Consider the following 18,926-nt stretch of genomic DNA (forward strand, 5'->3'; position numbering starts at 1 on the left):
CCAAACAAAGCACAATGCAAAGTTGGAGAGAACCTTTGGAGCAGACCTCACATACAGTGGTCCTGATTCCAGCAGCTGTAATGTTTAACACGAAACGGACAAATGAACTTGAAATGCTTACGGACTCAACTGGTAAGACAAGAATCTCGTAACATATTTCACTTTATTTTTTTCCACAAAAAGGCTAGAAAATGCTTCTTAAAATCTTTAACATAAGGATGTACTCACAGCAAAAGGCAAAAAAAAAAATAAGTGTTCATAAAACTGGAAACTGTATTGATCATGATACTGGAATTTTATTAAAAATCTGAGTGCAGCATGGTGTCAAATCAGACACTTTAACCAAAAACTATGCCGTTAAAAAACATAATCCTGGTTGGAAGCTGTTAGCCTGTACGGTGGGAAGAAAAAAAAATACAATTTTAACATTCAGTTAATATTCTTCGATAGACTTCAACGGATAGGCCTCTTATTGTGCAAATGTCTAAAGTCCAAAAAGCACAAACTCAACGCAGGCCTTCAAGTTTTAAGTGAACTGCTGGTCCACTTTATCACCTATGCTAGCTTTATAAACATGTTATAAAACATGCATAATAACTGTATTTATACAACGGCTTGGGTCCAGCATAAAAAGAGCTGTTAAAAAGTCTTTCCGTTTAAAATGGCCATGTAGGAGGTAAGGCCACTCCATCTGGGAAGAGAGATCCACCCAACTGATACGGGTCCATATAACAGGTCACCTCAATCGCGTCATTGTTCATTATTTCATAGAAAATCCTGGCGGGCTGGGGCAACTGGAGAAAGCAGAAAACAACTTGAAGTTTGCAGGTGTGCAATCCTTGGAGGGGACCTCGGGACCGTCATTTTCTGGGGTCAGTAGGGGGCCACTTCAGTAGTTCTTTGCAAGATTGCAAGTAAAGATCTGATATAGTACCAGACTGGTATCGTAGTCATGAGTTCTCTGCTATCAGTGAAAGAAGGGTGGAGAGGCAAGCACTCCCCGGGATACAGATGGTCAAGTTGGTTTAGCTTAGGGTTTAACCAACTATTAGCTAAAAAAAAAAAAAAAAAACTAAAAAAAAACCTCCGACACCCGCATCAACTGGCAAACAGACGGTGAACAAAGGCAACCGTTATTCAGTTGTTGAGATGACAGTCACACAGCTCCTTGTAGATTCTCTTTCGAATGTGAGGCATGTCGTCCTGGCTGAACAGCAGAGGCTGCTTCACCGAGAGACGACGGCAGTACTGACGGAGAGAAAGAAAGACAGACGGCGATGTAAATCAACCCACCACTGCCATGTTACAACAAAGAAAAAAGGATGTTGACAGAAACCTTTTTCATGCTTCCATTGAGGCCAAACAATTAAAACAATGTCGAAACCAGAGGCGGGAAACGGACTGGGATTTATGTTGTTTACGTTATCGCTAGGAAACAGGACCAATAAGACTGAAACAGGGAAAGGACACGGGGAAACGATGGCTCACCTCAAGGACAAAAACTCCACAGTCGCTGTCATTTTTCTGCTGAGGAATACCCTGCGGAGTCAAGACGCCCGAGTCAAACAAGGATCCAGATGACAGTTAACTTTCGAGACTAAACGTATAGTACAAAACCATTTACATGAATGTCACTGAGCTGTTTATTTGACTTTGCAGTGTGAAAAAAGAGACAGTAGCTCAGGTCTTGTTTCTGGTTTTTAGTTTTTAGTTTATTTTTATTTTTATTTTTTTTCTTTTGACTTTATTTAATTTTTATGGTTTATATATGATGTTGTGAGGAAGGGACAGGACTAAATAAGCGTTCTGCTTCCTCCTGTTCCCTCTCGAACACATTGTTTTGATTTGTGTTTTACTTTTGAATGAGACTGTTAAATTGTTTTGCTTTTATTTTTTTTTTATTCTGATGCTTTTAATTTGATTGGGTTTTGTTGTGTTCGAGACAAAGCCAATAAATAAATAAATAAAAATGGTTAACAAAAAAGAAAAAAAAAAAAAAAAAAGGACAAAAGATCCAGAAAGTTTCATATAAAGGAGAAAAATAGTTCCTGCTAAGAACAGAAAGAGCAAAAACTATTATCTAAATCTGACAGATGAACGCGGCACGATAAACACAGCTCAGGCTCAGGGTCACCTTAATGATGGTAATCTTCCAGCCTTTCTGGAAAGCTGCCTGCTTCTTCTCTCTGGCTTCAGACTGCAGATATTTCATGATGTTCTGAGAGAAACAACATACAACAGTTACGTTACAACGCATGACATTGTCATTCTTCCACTTTCCACCGCAGAGCGATGAGGAACATGAAGTTCTTTGACTGTTTAAAAAGGTTTCCATTTCAGTTTGGATTACAGAGCTCGGTGTGGATTATACAAGCACTGAAGCACTCATATTCTGGTGACTACAAACAAACTCTAACCAGGAAACTGCGTGCCTTGGTGTGAAATTACTTATCTACGGAGCCCTTAAGGGGACAAGAAATAAATAAGGAAACTTTTGTGTGATATTGCAAAACATTTTTCAAAGGTTTCTGAGTCAGACTCAAATGGATTTGGTCTCTTGCTACAACACTGAGGCCCATCTGCATCCGCATGCGGGCAACTTTCATCTTGCCCTCAAATATAAAAGACATTAAATCAGTGCTTGACGTCAGAGTGACATCTTTAGGGGGGATAGGGAACTTGCTCGTCGCAAGGACTTCTCAAGTGTGGCTGGTAGGGTTGGCTTCTTTCTTGCTTCAAAACCTTCAAGGTCCTCCATGACTGCGGAGCAGAGCGTATCAGCTTCCCGTTCAAAAGGGCAGTGATACGCTACAGGTGTTTGGGGCAACACGCGATATCTTGTTAACGTTTTGCGACATATCGCAGAAGTTCCCCTTATTTTGTTTCCCCTAGACGGCTCTGGTCTTATCAATACATTCGTACAACGGAGTCTATCAGGGGTTACAGGAGACATAAGGATCTGAGGCAACTTCCATGCACGGATGTTCTGTGGTTAGTTGTTCATGATGTTTGGAATAACTTACCTGCTGAGTTCCTTCAAAAACTTCCAGCAAGTGCTCCTAGAAAACTGGATGTCGTTTTGACAGCAAAGGGCGTCACTCCAAATACTGATTTGAGTTTGATTTCATTTTTCTTTTTTTTTTACCTCCACTTTGTATGAAATAAAGTAATGAACTAAAAAGGAGGAACCAGTTATTTGTATCCTTTTAAACATGTTTCACTTGATTGCATTTCTTCACACCTGGCTAAGACTTTTGCACAATATTGTATCATTTTTATACGTATTGTTAATATATGTATGTATATTTGAATACATTCTTTTCTCTTTTGGTTTAATACATTTTATTAAAATTGAACTGCACCTATTGACACTAATCCAGGTACTCACATCTGTGGTATGTCTGAAGACAATGCCTTGGCTGTCATAGTAGCTGATGGTTTTGGTTGCCATGGTGACTGTGACAAGTGACCAGTGGATTTCTAAATGGATTGGAATTAACAACAACCACTTGGAGAACAAGTCAACCTGAAAGAAAAAAATAAATAAAAACACGCCACAAATGAACACATGTAGATAAAATACTACGTGCACAATATCGAAGCCAGACTTTTAAGCATTAATCACCTGATGAATAGCAAGGAACTGAAAAATATTTAAAAAAAAACTTTTTTTCTTGTTAAATCTTGCAGCAAAATGTTTGAAAACAGTGGCTAAAGACTTACTGAGCAGTTTTTAAACAACTGGTTTTCACTGTGTGCTGTTTGTGCGGCGAATTTAGGCTGTTGTCACCAACAGGTGTGAAGATCCAGCTTCACATCAGTCTTTTTAGACAGAAATGCTTTTGTAAAGCCATGAATAGTTTTTCTTAATTCATGGTTCACACCATTCAAAGACTAAAGACATGACAGCTGTAATTACATGTGACTTGTTTGGCAAGTTTCCAGACCCGTAAGCCATTTGGAATGCTTACAAAACATATTCATCTGTGACAACACAGAAAGTTCACCTGGCATGAAGCTGATGACGTGCACCTTTTTCATTTGCTAACATAAGAGACAAAATGAAAACCTTCACAATCCTGTAAATTAAAGTTCTGACTCCAGAAAGTCATATCCAGCTGCAGCTATGAGCAACAAGGACTAAACTGCCTCCTTACTTTTTTAGTCCATCTCTTCACACCATCATAACCTTTGGCAACCAGCTGCTTGTGGAAAAAGCTGTTGAAAAAATGAACCTAGGAGAAAGATCCAAACTAATTACACACCCAAAAAGTCTTTAAAATTTGTATATATTCTTTGGAAAGTCCACACTATCCATTATGAGAGAACATAAACTCTCAGCTGTATTTTACCTTGTGCTCTGTTGCATCCATAATGAGTTCTCCATACATGTTGATAATCTGAAATTGAAAAAAGAACAAAGCAGAGCAGTTCAAGTAGTTAGGAAACCATTCAGACTGTGTAATCTTCCCCAGTCAAATTGTCATACATAAAATGGATTATACGGTATAATTAAGTGCAATGAAAGGAAAAAAATACTTTCTTTTATGCAGACTGGACCGTGAGAGAAAATGTGATGGTCGTGAGAAAGCTTTGCCTGGTCTTTACCTGGTCATTGAGCCAGTTCTGCTCCTCTAATGTGCAGAGATCCTCCAGGCTCAGCGTGTGTTTGTTATACATGACCATGAAGCCGGCGATGGGAACAGAGGCCAGCCCCGCCCGGTAGCGACTCATCTCCCCTTTGATGTCCAGGCCACTATTTATGAAACAGACACATGGAGAGGAAGAATGCAGCCACATCTTAACATATAAACATTGTCAGTTCAGTGTAATTTAATCACATTCAACTAAATAAAAGACATTTCTACTTCAAAACTGATCCATGTAAATACAGTGGCAACATTAAAATAACATGAAACGTGGCTGATCTGATTTAAAAAAAAAAAATTATCTGCGTGCAAAAAAAACCACCCAAAACGTCTTTGTTCCAAGAATAAATGTGCTCAGCTCATAATAGCAATATTTAATTATTGACATCTTCAGCAGAGCTAGAGATCCATTTTAACAGTTCCCAAACTGCACAATATTTAAATCTGGCACTGATGGACTGATATCACGATGTCTGCAAAAGCACTCGTTATACTGCAAGATGTGTGAAGCAAAGCAAATAAACACAAACGGGCATGTTTCAGCTTTTTCTGCTGCTTGATTCTTAAAAAAAAAAAAAAAAGAAAGAAAGACTTGAACACTCCTCATTTTCTATACAAGTTTTTCATTGAATATAATTTACAAAGAGTAGGTGTGCGTGTGCGTCTGTATGTGTGCTGACCTGTTGCAGAAATCAGTGTTGCCTTTCTTCTTCAGGTGTTCCAGAACATCAGTTTCACTGAGAGGAATGAAGCTGCCATATTTCAGATAGAAGTCCTCAAGAAACTCTAAAACAGAGAGAACCACGATAAATTAAAGACTTTTGTTAAATGCTGAAAATAACAGATTTGTAAACTGTACCAAATACAGACTTGTGCACAGCTTTTATTTGTGTCTGTGTGAGTTTAAAGAATTTAAGTCCAACAATATACAAACTCTTCTTTTTGCCTTCCTGCAAAGCTGTAGTCAGAGTTAATCTGATAACACCAGCGGTGCAATCAAAAACATCTATTCTATTAAAAGAAAACGTTGTTCGCCTCATGATTCCTGCAGATTTCTTGTTAACCAGTGTCAGATTCTTGGTAAACAAGGACTGATCAAAAATCACCATATGAATGACTGAAAAAACGAATGCATGGACACTGCCAGCATAATCAGAGGCACCACTTGCTAAGAGCCATACCAGGCAAATTCTTGGGGCCCTGAGCCAGAAGGGGGGCCCCTGAGGGCTTTGAATTTTGAACCACAACAAAGAAGGTGGTGAGAGAGGAAAAAAAAAAAAAAAAAAAAAAAAAAATCAATGCAACTCTGGGCAGAAACAAATGTGTTTTTACATACGCTTACTAAAATGATGCAAATATATGATGCCATCCAAACCAAACGTGATCCAAGTGTACAACTTGGTTTTTGGCAAGACATTAAACTTGATCTTACCCCTCAAGGCAAACTTTAAGGCTTGCAGTGTTTAATGATGTATAAACTGATTTAGATCCAGCCTGTGTCTATTAATGCTGCATGAACTAGGTCATGAATGTGAAGTCACAGAAAGTGCTGATAACTGAAATGGTTAACTCTTTTTGCATGTCAAAACATCAAACATTAACTAGCCTCATTTACTTGCATTCCACAACACATCTTACCGTGGACAGTATCAGCAAGCTGATCCAGGCTTGCTTCTTTCCGTGCATCTATATCCATCCGTTTTTTCATCAAACTTTCTTCCATCTCATCTTTTGCCCATGTGCCAGGTTGACAGTAGATTTTGTGATCTGTTAATGCCCAACAGTCATTTATACTGCTAACAGTTATAGGACCATGATCTGGGGGGGATACGGTAGCTGGGGGGCAAGTTTCCACTTCCATGGATGAGGATTTTTGGTCACAGTCTGGCGAGGTGATGCTTTCATTGGACGGTGTTACGGGGGAAGCACCTTGGTCTGTTCCATCAGAAATTTGGTCCACCAGCATTACAGAGTCAACGTCCTTGGAAGGTCGTAATGACGAAGCAGGATGTTTCATCAGTGAGATGGACAGTATTCCATCTTCAGATTCACTCACGATGATACTGTCCACCATCTCTACTTCAGTGTCAGATAGGTTTACTGTGTCTCCATTTCCAAACAGACATTCAACTGAGCCGGGCTCTTTTTGGTCTCCATGGTGCAACTGTGAATCTCGGTTTTCCTTTATTTTCTGTGCTGGGCGAGTTAAGGCACCCGTTCTTGAACTGATAACGTCTCCTTTATTTCCACTGTTTATTTCAACGTTAAATTCAGTTTTTGATGGAAAGGCGGCTTTTATCATTCCTCTCCCTCTACCTCTCACCGCCACAGCCCCGCTGCATACTGTTATGGTGTCCAGGTCCCTTCTATCCACACCTCCTTTCTCTACCGCACCAACAACCCCTGAGTGTTCAACCGAAGCATCCTCCCTTTTCTGTGGAGCAATACAGATTTTTAATGGTCCATCCTGTGAGATGACTGAGACGGGGCTTTGTGACTGAGTATCAGCTGTTGCTACACACTGGACCTTCTGTTGTGTGTCATCCCCATCCTCAGATTCGTCTACTTTGTTCTTTGTCAGTTCAAAGTTTCTTATATGTGTCAACTTCCCCCCTCTTTTCTTCGGGATGTCTCCAAGATCGCCATCAGTCCCCCTCCCTCTTCGTCTCCCCCTCCCTTTCCCCTGGGTTCCGACATTGTGCCCCGCACTGTTGGGGCCACAACAGTCACAGGACTTAGGAGTCCTCTTCCTTCCTGATGTACGGCCATTGATCGGGCCCTGTTCAGGAGTTGAGGGCTCTGTAGTGTGCCTGAATGATGGGCTTGAGCTAGTACTTAATGTTTTTGTTGTATTTTTAGCAGGTGGTTGTGCATCAGCAGGATCTGGAGTAGAGGGCTGGGCAGAATCTGACGTAAGGTCCTTGATGGCCGGTTCTGTGGGGGTCTGCTTTTGGTCCTGATCCGTCGAGCCTCCCGAGGGAGGCACTAAAGGATGTGCTGTGGCAGCAATAGTTAAGTGAGGTGAGAGTGAAGCTGTCGTTTTCATTGGGGAAGCAGAGTCGCTGTGAACCATGACGTCCTACTTTGGCTCTTCAACCCCATCCCCAACACCCCTCAATAAAGTGCTGTCCTCTCTTCCCTTTTGGGTTGCTGCTAAACAAGTATTCTTGAGTATTCTTCTTAATTTGTATCCTCACTGTTGTTATCGTCTTGCAAAAAACTTCTGCTGTGTAGAAAAGCAGCTCTTCTTAAGCCTCTTCCATCACAGAAGTTCTTGAGGATAGTGCACATGGACATGGCAAGTGTTCACAGCAGTACCATGTTCTCCTAACCAGAGGAAATGAGAAAACATGAGAAGAGAAGAAAAGGGGAGGCAAAGTTACTGGGGTTGCAGTTAGGCTTCACACAATGGCAACATGTATCAACAAAGCAAATATGGGCTCTCAACAAGTCATTTAAAAAGAATCACATTTTATAATAATAAAGTCTTAACTGGGTTACGTTAACTACAGATATCAAACATTTTGGGGGAAGAAAACATGATAAAATCAAGGTCCAGGACCTTTCCTGACAGATATCTATTTGTCTTACAAACAATCACAGGTCAGGTTTTAATTTTGATTGGTCAAACATTAATAGTTAAAGTATTTAATTACTTTATTGCTATTATCTAGTGTTACTTTTTATACATGGACATCCTGTTTATTATGCTGCACTCTCTTTTTAACAATTTGTGCTTTTTATTATTTTACCTCTTTTCCTACCATTTTATTTGTTATTTATTGTATTTTATTGCATTGTATTATTATTTTTATCTCCCTTTTTAATTTACTTGTTGCTGTTTAATTGTGTCTTGCTGCTTTTAATGTTTAATGCTTTTAATGCCATTGCAATAATCAACCTACAGAAAATAAATGCATGAATACATTTTTCCATTTATATATAAGCTGCTTCATTGGTCAGTGGTGGTTCAGTGGTCATTGGTTAATATTAAAAGTGAACATGAAGCTTTGGGGACAAGATCATTCTTATCATTGCAAATTGTCAAATTGATTTAATTCACCGTACGAATTGCTACAGATTACCGGTACTTTTGTAATACTGTATTTGGACGTTTTGACCGTATAGAAACGTAATTCTTGCTATTTTAAGAATGAGATGTACCTGCTGTACTCTACTACCCTTACTTGTGCCAACTTGTGCTTTTTATTATTTGACCTCTTTTCTTATCATTTTATTTCATTTTATTTGTTATTTACTATTTAATTGTGTCTTGCTGCTTTTAATGTTGATGTAAAGCACTTTGAATTACCTTGTGTTGAATTGTGCTATATAAATAAACTTACCTTGTCTTATTATGTCTTAAACTGCATAAAAACATAACTGAGGTTAGTGACAGCAGCTATTTTTATAATAGCATTTTACATTTAATATTTAACTGAAAACATTTCAGCATCAATGACATGGAGGTAGTTGCAAAGTCTGAAATGCACTAATTAAGTGCTTTCTATCTTTTATCTTTTTACATGAGCAAAAGCTCTGAAGCAAATTTTCTATTTGTCTTACAAACAATCACAGGTCAGGTTTTAATTTTGATTGGTCAAACATTAATAGTTACAGTATTTAATTACTTTAGTACCATTATCTAGGGTTACTTTTTATACATGAATATCCTGTTTATTATGCTTCACTCTACTGCCCTTACCTTTTAACAATTTGTGCTTTTTATTATTTTACCTCTTTTCCTATCATTTTATTTGTTATTTATTGTATTTTATTTCATTGTATTGTATTGTATTTATTTTAATTTACTTGTTGCTGTTTAATTGTGTCTTGCTGCTTTTAATGTTGATGTAAAGCACTTTGAATTACCTTGTGTTTAATTGTGCTATACAAATAAACTTACCTTGCTTTATTATGTCTTAAACTGCATAAAAACATAACTGAGGTTAGTGACAGCAGCTATTTTTATAATAGCATTTTACATGTAATATTTAACTGAAAACATTTCAGTGATTTTCTTCAGCATCAATGACATGGAGGTAGTTGCAAAGTCTCAAATGCACTAATTAAGTGCTTTCTATCTTTTATCTTTTTACATGAGCAAAAGCTCTGAAGCAAATTTACATATTAGTCATATTATTCTTTATTTAGATTATTCAGATAAAAGAATATTTTCTGATTTAACAAGCAACTAGCAGACAAACATAATGAAAAGTGCGGGATTTTCCTTCAATCAACGACTAAATATGTCGTAAAAACCGGTAGCTGGGTAGCAACAAATGTTCACCAGTTTTTAGACTTTTATTATTTTACATTTTTTAAATCTCAACCAGATTTCAGTGAAATCTAAAACTCACACAATCAATAAAGTAATGAAGTTAATTAAAACTCCTGGAGATAAACTGATATTTGTCGTCGGACAAGATGAAGCACATCCATGCTTAAAGGGAGATATAACCATAACCTCCACGCTAATAGACCAGCTCAGTCCAATAAGACAGGAGGATAAGTTTAGGACTAGTTAGTAATGTCTGTGGGCTAGCTGGCCGAGCTAACACACACACACAAAGCAGCGATTTCCTCCATTTTCACAGCCGCTTCAAGGCGTCTGCAAACAAAACCAGAACTGCAAGCTCGTAATGGAGGACTGATGGATGCAAATGAGCCAAATATCCGGGAAAAAGTGAAAGGAAACATGGTTATACGGCACCTTGTGTGTGAAATTAACAGTTTCGTCTGGCCACGATTTGAAGAAACAACAAGACAAGCGGCCGTCGCTTCTCGGACACGTCATCGCTCCGCGCCCACTTCAGTTAAATCCGCCGTGCTGCTGATTTATGATTTCTGCTGCTGCTTCCTCCAAAAATGTGACCTAATGGTTTTCTACCTTTGTAGAGAAACAATTTTACTGTTTTACTCCCTAAACCAGGGATATTCAATTGGCGGCCCGCCAGGAGCTTTTATGTGGCCCCTGGTCATATTTCAAAAAAGGGGTTGTTTGTTGAAAAAAAAAAAAAAATCTTTTTTTTTTTTTTCAGATTTTTTGCCAGTGTTGCACAGTGTTAATGTTTGTCACATTATTATTAACCTCCGTTGTACAGAGGACTTTTTGACATCATTAGGCTTCTAGGATTGGCCTGACATTTTTTTCATTTGAATAAGTGAGGACTTTGCATTTCAGATGGAACTTCTAAGCCTCCTATAATTTCATCATGTGATTGTTTTGTTTTGCTGATATAAAGCACAGATGTTTCATTAATAAAGGAGCTTATGGTTAATATTTTAGTTGCTTATTTATAACATCAAACTGGCTAACTGAAATGCTTGTGCTCAATGCTTAATATAATATTCAAATAAGGAAATCTTGGTGGAAAGTGGTGCTTTGTCATTATGGCGTCTTTTATTAAAAGTAGGTCAATATCAACTTCATTAAGTATAATATATATATATAAATATATATATATATACATATACATATACATATATACACATATTATCAATATAATCATTATTGTACATTTTATATACGTACATTATGTTGAATCCTCACACAATCACTACCTCATGTCTCCTCTTCCATATTTCTTCTGTATTTGGCAAAAATCTTTTCTTTGTATTTGCTTTTGAACCTGTAGATGGTTGGACATTGTTTCAGCTCCTTACTCAGACTGTTCCATAGATAAAGGCGAATGACTGAATGAATATCAAATAAAGCGATAGAATTGGTTTTTTTTCTCTTTATCGTATAATGTTCACAAAGTGTAATGCAATTCATGTCATTGATTGGTCGATATTTGATAGATCCTATTTTCTGCCATAACTTTTAAATGGTATGACATAGAGTAGTGGGTGGTGTCATCAGACTCTGTTTTGACTCCTTCACCTTAGTTGGTGCAAATTAGCCCCGCCCCTTCTTCTGATTGGTCGATATGTGATAGTTCCGATTTTCTGCAATAACTTTTGAATGGTTTGACATAAAGACTCGTGGGTGGTGTCATCTCACAGTTTTGAGTCCTTGAACATAATTGCTGCAAATTAGCCCCGCCCCTTCATCTGATTGGTCCGTATCTGATAGTTCCTACTTTCTGCCATAACTTTTGAATGGTTTGATATACAGAGTGGTGGTATCATCCGCTAAATGTCCAGCCCTGAAGAATCTACATGCAAGTCATACAAGCGCTTCCACTGCAGCACACCTGAACGTGCACAAGGGTGCGAGGGCCCGTTCATCACTGCTTGCAGCTTTAATCTTAATTATTTGATTTTTTTTTTCTAGTGCCAAAAATTATGAACTTAGTTTTAGTTAGATTTAATGATAGGTTATTGATATCAAACCATACATAACTACACCACGCCTAAGACTGCATTAGATCTGACTATTCCCCCTAAAATAAACTGTCATTTTTAAGTTTCCGTCTATTTTTATTGGCTTTTAAAATAAATCAATCTCTGACAGTTTTCCAATTTACAGAAGCATTTCCAGTAACCGTTACAATAAGCAAACACAAACACGGTGTCTTGAGGACCTTTAATTACAAAAATCTAAGACAAGAAAACAATAAATAAAAATCAAAGTAAAAAAAGTAAAGAAATTAACTACAAAATTACAAGCTGTAAAAGGTTATATAGAGAGAGGATTTTAATAGGCTATTTGCTGGTTGGATGATCCCAGTAGCTCCAGTCAGTTCCAACCTTTTCAAAGCAATGATGTGACTTGCATTAACATAAAGCATAAAATGCATCAAATAGTACAATTAGGACATGTAAGCTTTTTAAAAACATGTGATCCAAATATATGAACTTACATCAATACTTTTGAACACCAAGAGTAATGAAGAAGTTAAGCTGTTGAAATAAACACATTCTGTTGCTATACATTTCCATTTGTACATAAAGTCAGTGCTTAATTATTCTGTATTAGTGTGATGAAAATGAAGAGGCAGCAACAATGGTATCTTTACAAGTGTAAAGATTGAAAATGATTCAGATGTAGAAGAAGGAACACTTTACTTGTCTTGCAACACTGCACCACTAAATCATTTGAGAAATGCTGCCATTTTAATAGAAAACATGTACAGGTATATGCTCTGCTGAAAAGAATAACTACGCATGTACTCGGCGTTTCTTAAACTGGCAACATGTACATTTCTTTATTATACAAGTTTGGACATGTTTTCTACACATGTCCTGCAAAACTGCACAGCAGAAGAAGTTATAAAAGTGGTTATTGCTTGAGATGATCAAAGTGCAGCAGATGGTTGCAGCTTCGGGTTTGGGGCCTTAAAGACATGACCAGTAGGTAGCAGGAAGAAAAAAACAAACACATTCTTAAACATGAAGGGGGAAAACACGTTTTTTGGTTTTAAAAGAAATAAATATGGGACTATGAATTTTTGAGCAAGACAAAACTGACATTTGTGAGTAACAGATCGCTACTACCCATCAAAGTGTGGCATTAACAACTGGAGTACGTATGGTCTTCGACACAGCAGCGCCGCTCCTGCCCCCTGCTGTCAGCACCTGGAGTTGCAGCCGGTACACGCTGTCGGCTTGGAGGCCGTAAACCTGCACCGACCGCTGAGACTGCAGAGAGTAAAAGGGAGTTTTGTTTACAGACTCACGGGGTAAAAGCATAAATAATAAAAAACAGTGCTAAAACATTCATCTGAATGTATAATATATCTTTGCCCTCATCTTATCTAGGGTTCAGCTCCCAGACAGGGAGGATACCTGATACCCAATGCACTTGCACAAAGATCTCTGTTGTGTAGATTATTTTTACCTGTTAATATAGACTAATTGTTATATTCTTACAACACTATTTGCACTGCTTATTTATATACTAGTCCTTTACTGTGGCAGTTTGTAGTTGTTAAATTGCAATGGCACCTTAAAGGGCCTTAACAAAAAATCAATCGGGCAGCTGATTCCTTACAAACACCAGGAAACTGGATCATATCACACTGGTCATGAAATCTCTACACTGGCTTCCAGTGAGTCAAAGGATAGAGTTTAAAATCTTACTGCTGGTCTACAAAGCACTGAATGGTCTTGGACCAAAATACATGGTTGATCTGTTAGTTCCTATGAAGCTCCCAGACCCCTGAGGTTCATCTGGATCTGGTTTGTTGTGGTTCCCAAGAACCAGAAGCAAGCAAGGTGAGGCAGCGTTCAGTTATTCTGCTCCTCACCGGTGGAACAAACTTCCTGTAGACCTGAGGTCTGCTCCAACTGTCAGCTTCTTTAAATCAGGCCTAAAAACATTACTGTTTACTGAAGCATGCTCCTAAATTAAATACTTACCTGCTGTACTCTACTGCCCTTACTTTTTAACATCTTGTGCTTTTTATTATTTGACCTCTTTTCTTATCATTTTATGTTATGTACTGTTTAATTGTGTTTTGCCGCTTTTAATGTTGATGTAAAGCACTTTGAATTACCTTGTGTTGAATTGTGCTATACAAATAAACTTGCCTTGCCTTAAATTAAGTCATCTACATTCATGTTTCGATTTAAATTCTAAAGTTTAGCTTCAACAGATAAAGATTCTGGTTAAGAGAAAAATAAATAAAACGATCCATGATAGTTTGTCTCTCAGTATCTTTTTCCTTGTCTGTTGTTACCTTTCTGAGGGTTTTTCTGTTTCACCAATATACAGTTTAGCAATACAAATTATTTTCCAGACATACACAAACACACAATTGCTCTCATACTTGAGCTATGCTCCTTCAGGACATTTCTGATGGTCTCACCGGTGAGATGGTCTGCGTCTGGGAGATGAGTGCATCTTCCTGCCTCTCTGTTGCTGCAGAGAGCTCAGACTGCAGCGTCCAGGTGAACTGGAATCCCTCCACCGCTGCAGGCTGCAGTGCATGTTGGGACATCCTCCAGTGAAAGGTCGCCAGCAGGGTCCCGTTGACATGTTCATAGTGCGTCGTCAGCCGCTCAGGACGCAGCAGCACCTTCCTGCCCGCCAGGAGGCGCTCTGACACAAACCAAACACAACCTTTCTCACACATCACGCAGCAGTTGCATTTATCACTTCCCACCAGTTTCAAAATTGATAATGACACCTATTAAATTCCTAATGACACCTATTAAACATTAGCCGAAAAGCTGCACATAAAAGAACAAAAAAAAAAGGTTTAATTTTTATTATGACGATTACTATTAAATGCAGGGTTACAGGATCAATGAGCGCTGCCTGCACATCTGTGTTTAATTACTCGTACCCTCACGGTTGCAGGGCAAAGCTTTGCCTCCTCTGACCCTCATGGAGGCACAAGTCGGCGTCGTAACCCAGGCAACAGCTTCTGACCCTGGATCAGCCCTCGTTGCCACTGCGACCCTGTACTTACAGGCAAATTGCAGGCCTTTGATGGTGTGATGGGTGCCCTGCAGAAGGAGAAAATTGAATCAAGCTCTGTTTAAAAATATACCTATAAATGGATAACAGTTTCAACTGAGTATGCAGTTACTACGTGTATAAAAATAAAAATAAAAAGTTTCTTAAATGTGCATAGTATTTTTATCCTTTTTTACAGCACCTGTATAATATAATCGGCTTATTAGCTCCACGTTAAACAATACACTTGAGTGCACTTTGGCAGTTTTGCAGGCTGGTATGCTGAAATGGCAAGAAATACTGTTACTGCATTTAAAAAAAGGAATTGTGCACGATAAATTATCCCAATTTTGGACAAAAAGTTACCACTGGCACAAGAATTGTTCCACTGTGATTCCACTTTTGGGCAAAACGTGAACAGAGTACAGTTCTTGCCAGTTTGTCATTTAAAAGGCTCTTATCTGCCACAGATTAAATTCGTGAGCCTTTACTATGCCGAAGCAATTCCTTACCCAATATAGTTTTGTCTAACTTTAACATGTACTGAAATGTGAGCCACACCTGCTAAAAACTCTGTTATCATGCCGCAGAAATCTCCTGTATAATTTGGTATCGTAACATTTTTGGTGGAGCTAGTTTTGTTATCTTTCATTCTTTATCTTCAAGAAGACAAATCCAAACACCTAAACTATTCGAAAACTTTATGGTGCACGAAGATAGATTTGTTGGGGAGTTTTTACTTCATTTTTTTGCTTTTACTTTCTTTAAAAAATGGTGACGCATGCACAGACACACACACACAAGCACACGGTGCCACATGCAGACACGCAACCAGAAATGTACTTAAGCCAGGAATCAGATGAAGTTTTTGCAAAGTGATGGCAGACAGAGACATGGAGATGATAGCAGAGATGAAGTTACAACATTCCAGACTGCTCTGAATTATGCCGATGAAATCTGATCTCTGATCCACACATGCACACTCAGACACAATAACATACTTACAAAGTATTAAAAGATCTCCATGAGTAAATGAGGGAACACCTACGCTTCTAAGGGTTTACTGATCACGACATAATGAAAATAAAACAAACCTTACAAGGTCACAAATAAGGTAAGTACAGCCTCATATGAACAAGAGTACAGTACGTTACATTTACTAAAGAAAAATGAGGACCGTAGTTTGGGCAGTGTCCTGATCTGGAGCATTCACATGTATGCTGATACAATGCAAAAGAGGAAAGACATCAACAGTTATCTCAGAGAACCTGCTGTTGCTGTCCAACCATCTGAAAAGAGCTGTAAAGCCATTCATAAAATAATCTTGTAGTCCATTTTAGATTATTCACAAGCAGATAGCATGCAAGTCACTTGCTTTTGTTCCCAGAAGTGGATATGCAAGCAATTCACCCCAAGGTCAGACTGTGCAATGCTAAGAGAAATTGCAAAAACCCCATGAGCATCATCTCAGACTCCACAAGCCTCAGCCAACATGTTAAGCATTAAAGGTTCTGACAACACACTTAAGAAGATGACTGCACATGTATCGCTTGTTTGGACGGGGTGCCAGGAGAGAGCCTCTTCTCTCTAAAAAGAACATGGCAGGATAGTTTAAGTTCCTGAAGTTGCATCTTAACAAATCTCAAGACTTGATGAGACTCAAGTTGACACGTTTACCCATATTACACAATGCTAAAAAATGCGAGTGAGAAAAATATGAGGTCATTTGTCCAACAGCTCAAGATTGGATTTAACTGGGTCATGCAACGAGACGATGATTCCTTGCACAACAGACCATCTGTGACAGAATGGCTTAAAAAACTCAAACGCTGTGGCGGACACTTAACAGAACTGTGCAAACATGAATGCCCACAAAACTTAATAAACTGAAGCAATAAAATCAATAAAAGTGGGGGGGAAATCCTCCACAGTGACATTAAAAACATGAACATGATGCAGACAACGATTACTGCTAAAAGTGCTTCTCTAAGCTGCTCAGTTATGGACTGTACAGAGTTTTTGTGTCACAACGTCATGTGTTGCTTTTGATCTGAGGCTGTATTTACTTAATTACGTTTCTTGGAAAGGGCCAGATGATTTGTATTTTTCAAAGTAAAATTGAAAGAGTGTACTTCACATGAAGCCAATGAGGTACAGTGATTTTATACCTGCACTGTTGTTGTCGTCTCTGTGAGTGAAACGTTGGTTCCGCATGTATGTGGTTGCCACCTCAGGACGTACGGACCTCGATGTTTCTGCCTCGCTGCAGTGGAGAAAAACAAACGCTCCGTCAGACATCCACCACAAAGTCTGCTTTTGTGTTTGAAACTATTATCTGAGGACTTGGGAACACAGCTCATGTTGTAAAACCTGTGGTGCTTATTCACTGTATCATCAGATCGTTTCACTGCAATAGTTCGGTTGATCTGTAATGTTTGCTTTTTCATTAGTTGATGTAATCAAATTAGTTGACATCAAGTTTTGATCATAATTGTAAACCAAATAACTGAATTTCATTGATTCATCCGTTAACCACCATGTCCATTTATTTTAGTGTTCTTCATCACAAACTGAACCATAAATCACTTTTCATGGCTGAGTGGGGCTGGGCGATATGGACCAAAAGTCATATCTCGATATTTTCTAGCTAAATGGCGATACTCGATATATCTCAATATTTTTTCTGTGCCATAATTGGGGTTTCCCCCAAAGCATTATAGCATAGCATCTCTGTTAGCTTCATTTTTTTATGAGGCAAACCCTTAAAAAAACTGTCAGTTTTAATACAAAGCCTCGTGCCAAATGTCACACAGGTACCTTTATTAACAGAGGTCTGCACAATATCAAAATGTATAAAACAAATGAAATAAAAATAAACTGCCTGCATATATAGAATAAAAATGCTTCTTGAATAAAATAAAACAAATATCCCTTTCCTGTATAACAATTAAATTAAAATACACTGTGCAATTAATACAATGTAGACAGTAACAGGTAGACTTTTCCACTGAGGTTGACAGTTGTGCAAATAACAAAACATTTGTGCAAATCTCAAATAAAACACTCAAGTCAATTTGTCACAAAATAAGCTATATCAAAATCGTATAATTTTTTTTTTTTTTTTTTAAATCGATATAAACGATATTGTCTCGTACCATATCGCGTTTGAAAATATATCGATATATATTAAAATCTCGATATATCGCCCAGCCCTATGGCCGAGTGCCTTGATTGCCGCCATCAGCATGTGTGAATGGGGGAATTTTGTCACAGAGCATCCAAATCACAATTTCCTTCCCGTATCAAATGTTTCATAACCAACTCACTGTGGTAAGGCCACTTCCAGAACACCTTCACCTGCAGCTGGTTGTCATGGTAATGCGGCGCAGCCACCTCTAGCCGCAGGTTTTCAGAGGTGGCGGGATTCACGGGGGACTCGAGGCGAGGCAGAGAGGAGGAGACGGGGAGGTCGGAGGAGGAAGGCGAAGAGGATGAGAGAGACGGAGACGAGGGGAGCGACGATGAAGACGAGGAAGAGGGAAGTTCATTGGAGAAGTCTTCCCCTTTGGTGGTGGAGTTGGATTGAGAAAAAAGAGGATTGAAACATCACAATTTGTTAGATAATTTAATAATTTGACCATTGTACAGAAAACAGGAGTTTTTCATCTACAGATGCATGAACTTAAAGCTTTGGAAGTAGATGAAACATATGTGGAACCCCAAAAAGGAAAATCTGTAATCACATCATTGTGAAAGTGTGTTTCAAGCATGTGAAATTTGTTACACGGCACATGGAATTCATGATTACAACGTCCCCGAAAAATCCTAAACTGGATGGTCCATATCGTAACAAGCTTTCCTGTTTTTCACTTTACAGGAACACCGGTTAGCTTCATACAACCCAACTAACCCCCTTTGGCATTCAGCCA

General features: G+C 38.4%; 2 protein-coding genes across 3 annotated transcripts in view; both read right to left on the reverse strand.

The window, feature by feature from the left end:
- Positions 1–280: 280 nt before the first annotated feature.
- Positions 281–10,445, reverse strand: LOC133458626 (sentrin-specific protease 5-like). Its single transcript, XM_061738747.1, has 10 exons — positions 10,363–10,445; positions 6,288–7,976; positions 5,330–5,435; positions 4,609–4,756; positions 4,353–4,400; positions 4,158–4,235; positions 3,389–3,526; positions 2,135–2,218; positions 1,489–1,539; positions 281–1,248 (listed from the first exon to the last, which is right to left on the reverse strand). Exons 2-10 carry the CDS (start codon positions 7,720–7,722, stop codon positions 1,138–1,140), a joined length of 2,199 nt encoding a protein of 732 aa, XP_061594731.1. The 5' UTR covers positions 7,723–7,976; positions 10,363–10,445; the 3' UTR covers positions 281–1,137.
- A 1,716-nt stretch (positions 10,446–12,161) lies between these two features.
- Positions 12,162–18,926, reverse strand: part of anos1b (anosmin 1b) — a 61,476-nt gene continuing 54,711 nt past the window's right edge. For both annotated transcript variants that reach the window (XM_061738750.1, XM_061738749.1), the window contains exons 10-14: positions 18,324–18,560; positions 17,166–17,260; positions 14,885–15,047; positions 14,405–14,637; positions 12,162–13,235 (exon numbers count right to left, since the gene is read on the reverse strand). In XM_061738750.1, coding sequence (XP_061594734.1) covers positions 13,095–13,235; positions 14,405–14,637; positions 14,885–15,047; positions 17,166–17,260; positions 18,324–18,560 — 869 coding nt within the window. In that variant the 3' untranslated portion in view covers positions 12,162–13,094. The remainder of the gene's footprint in view (positions 13,236–14,404; positions 14,638–14,884; positions 15,048–17,165; positions 17,261–18,323; positions 18,561–18,926) is intronic.

This window comes from Cololabis saira, chromosome 13 (assembly GCF_033807715.1).
Source record: "Cololabis saira isolate AMF1-May2022 chromosome 13, fColSai1.1, whole genome shotgun sequence".
Classification (NCBI taxonomy): Eukaryota; Metazoa; Chordata; class Actinopteri; order Beloniformes; family Belonidae; genus Cololabis; species Cololabis saira.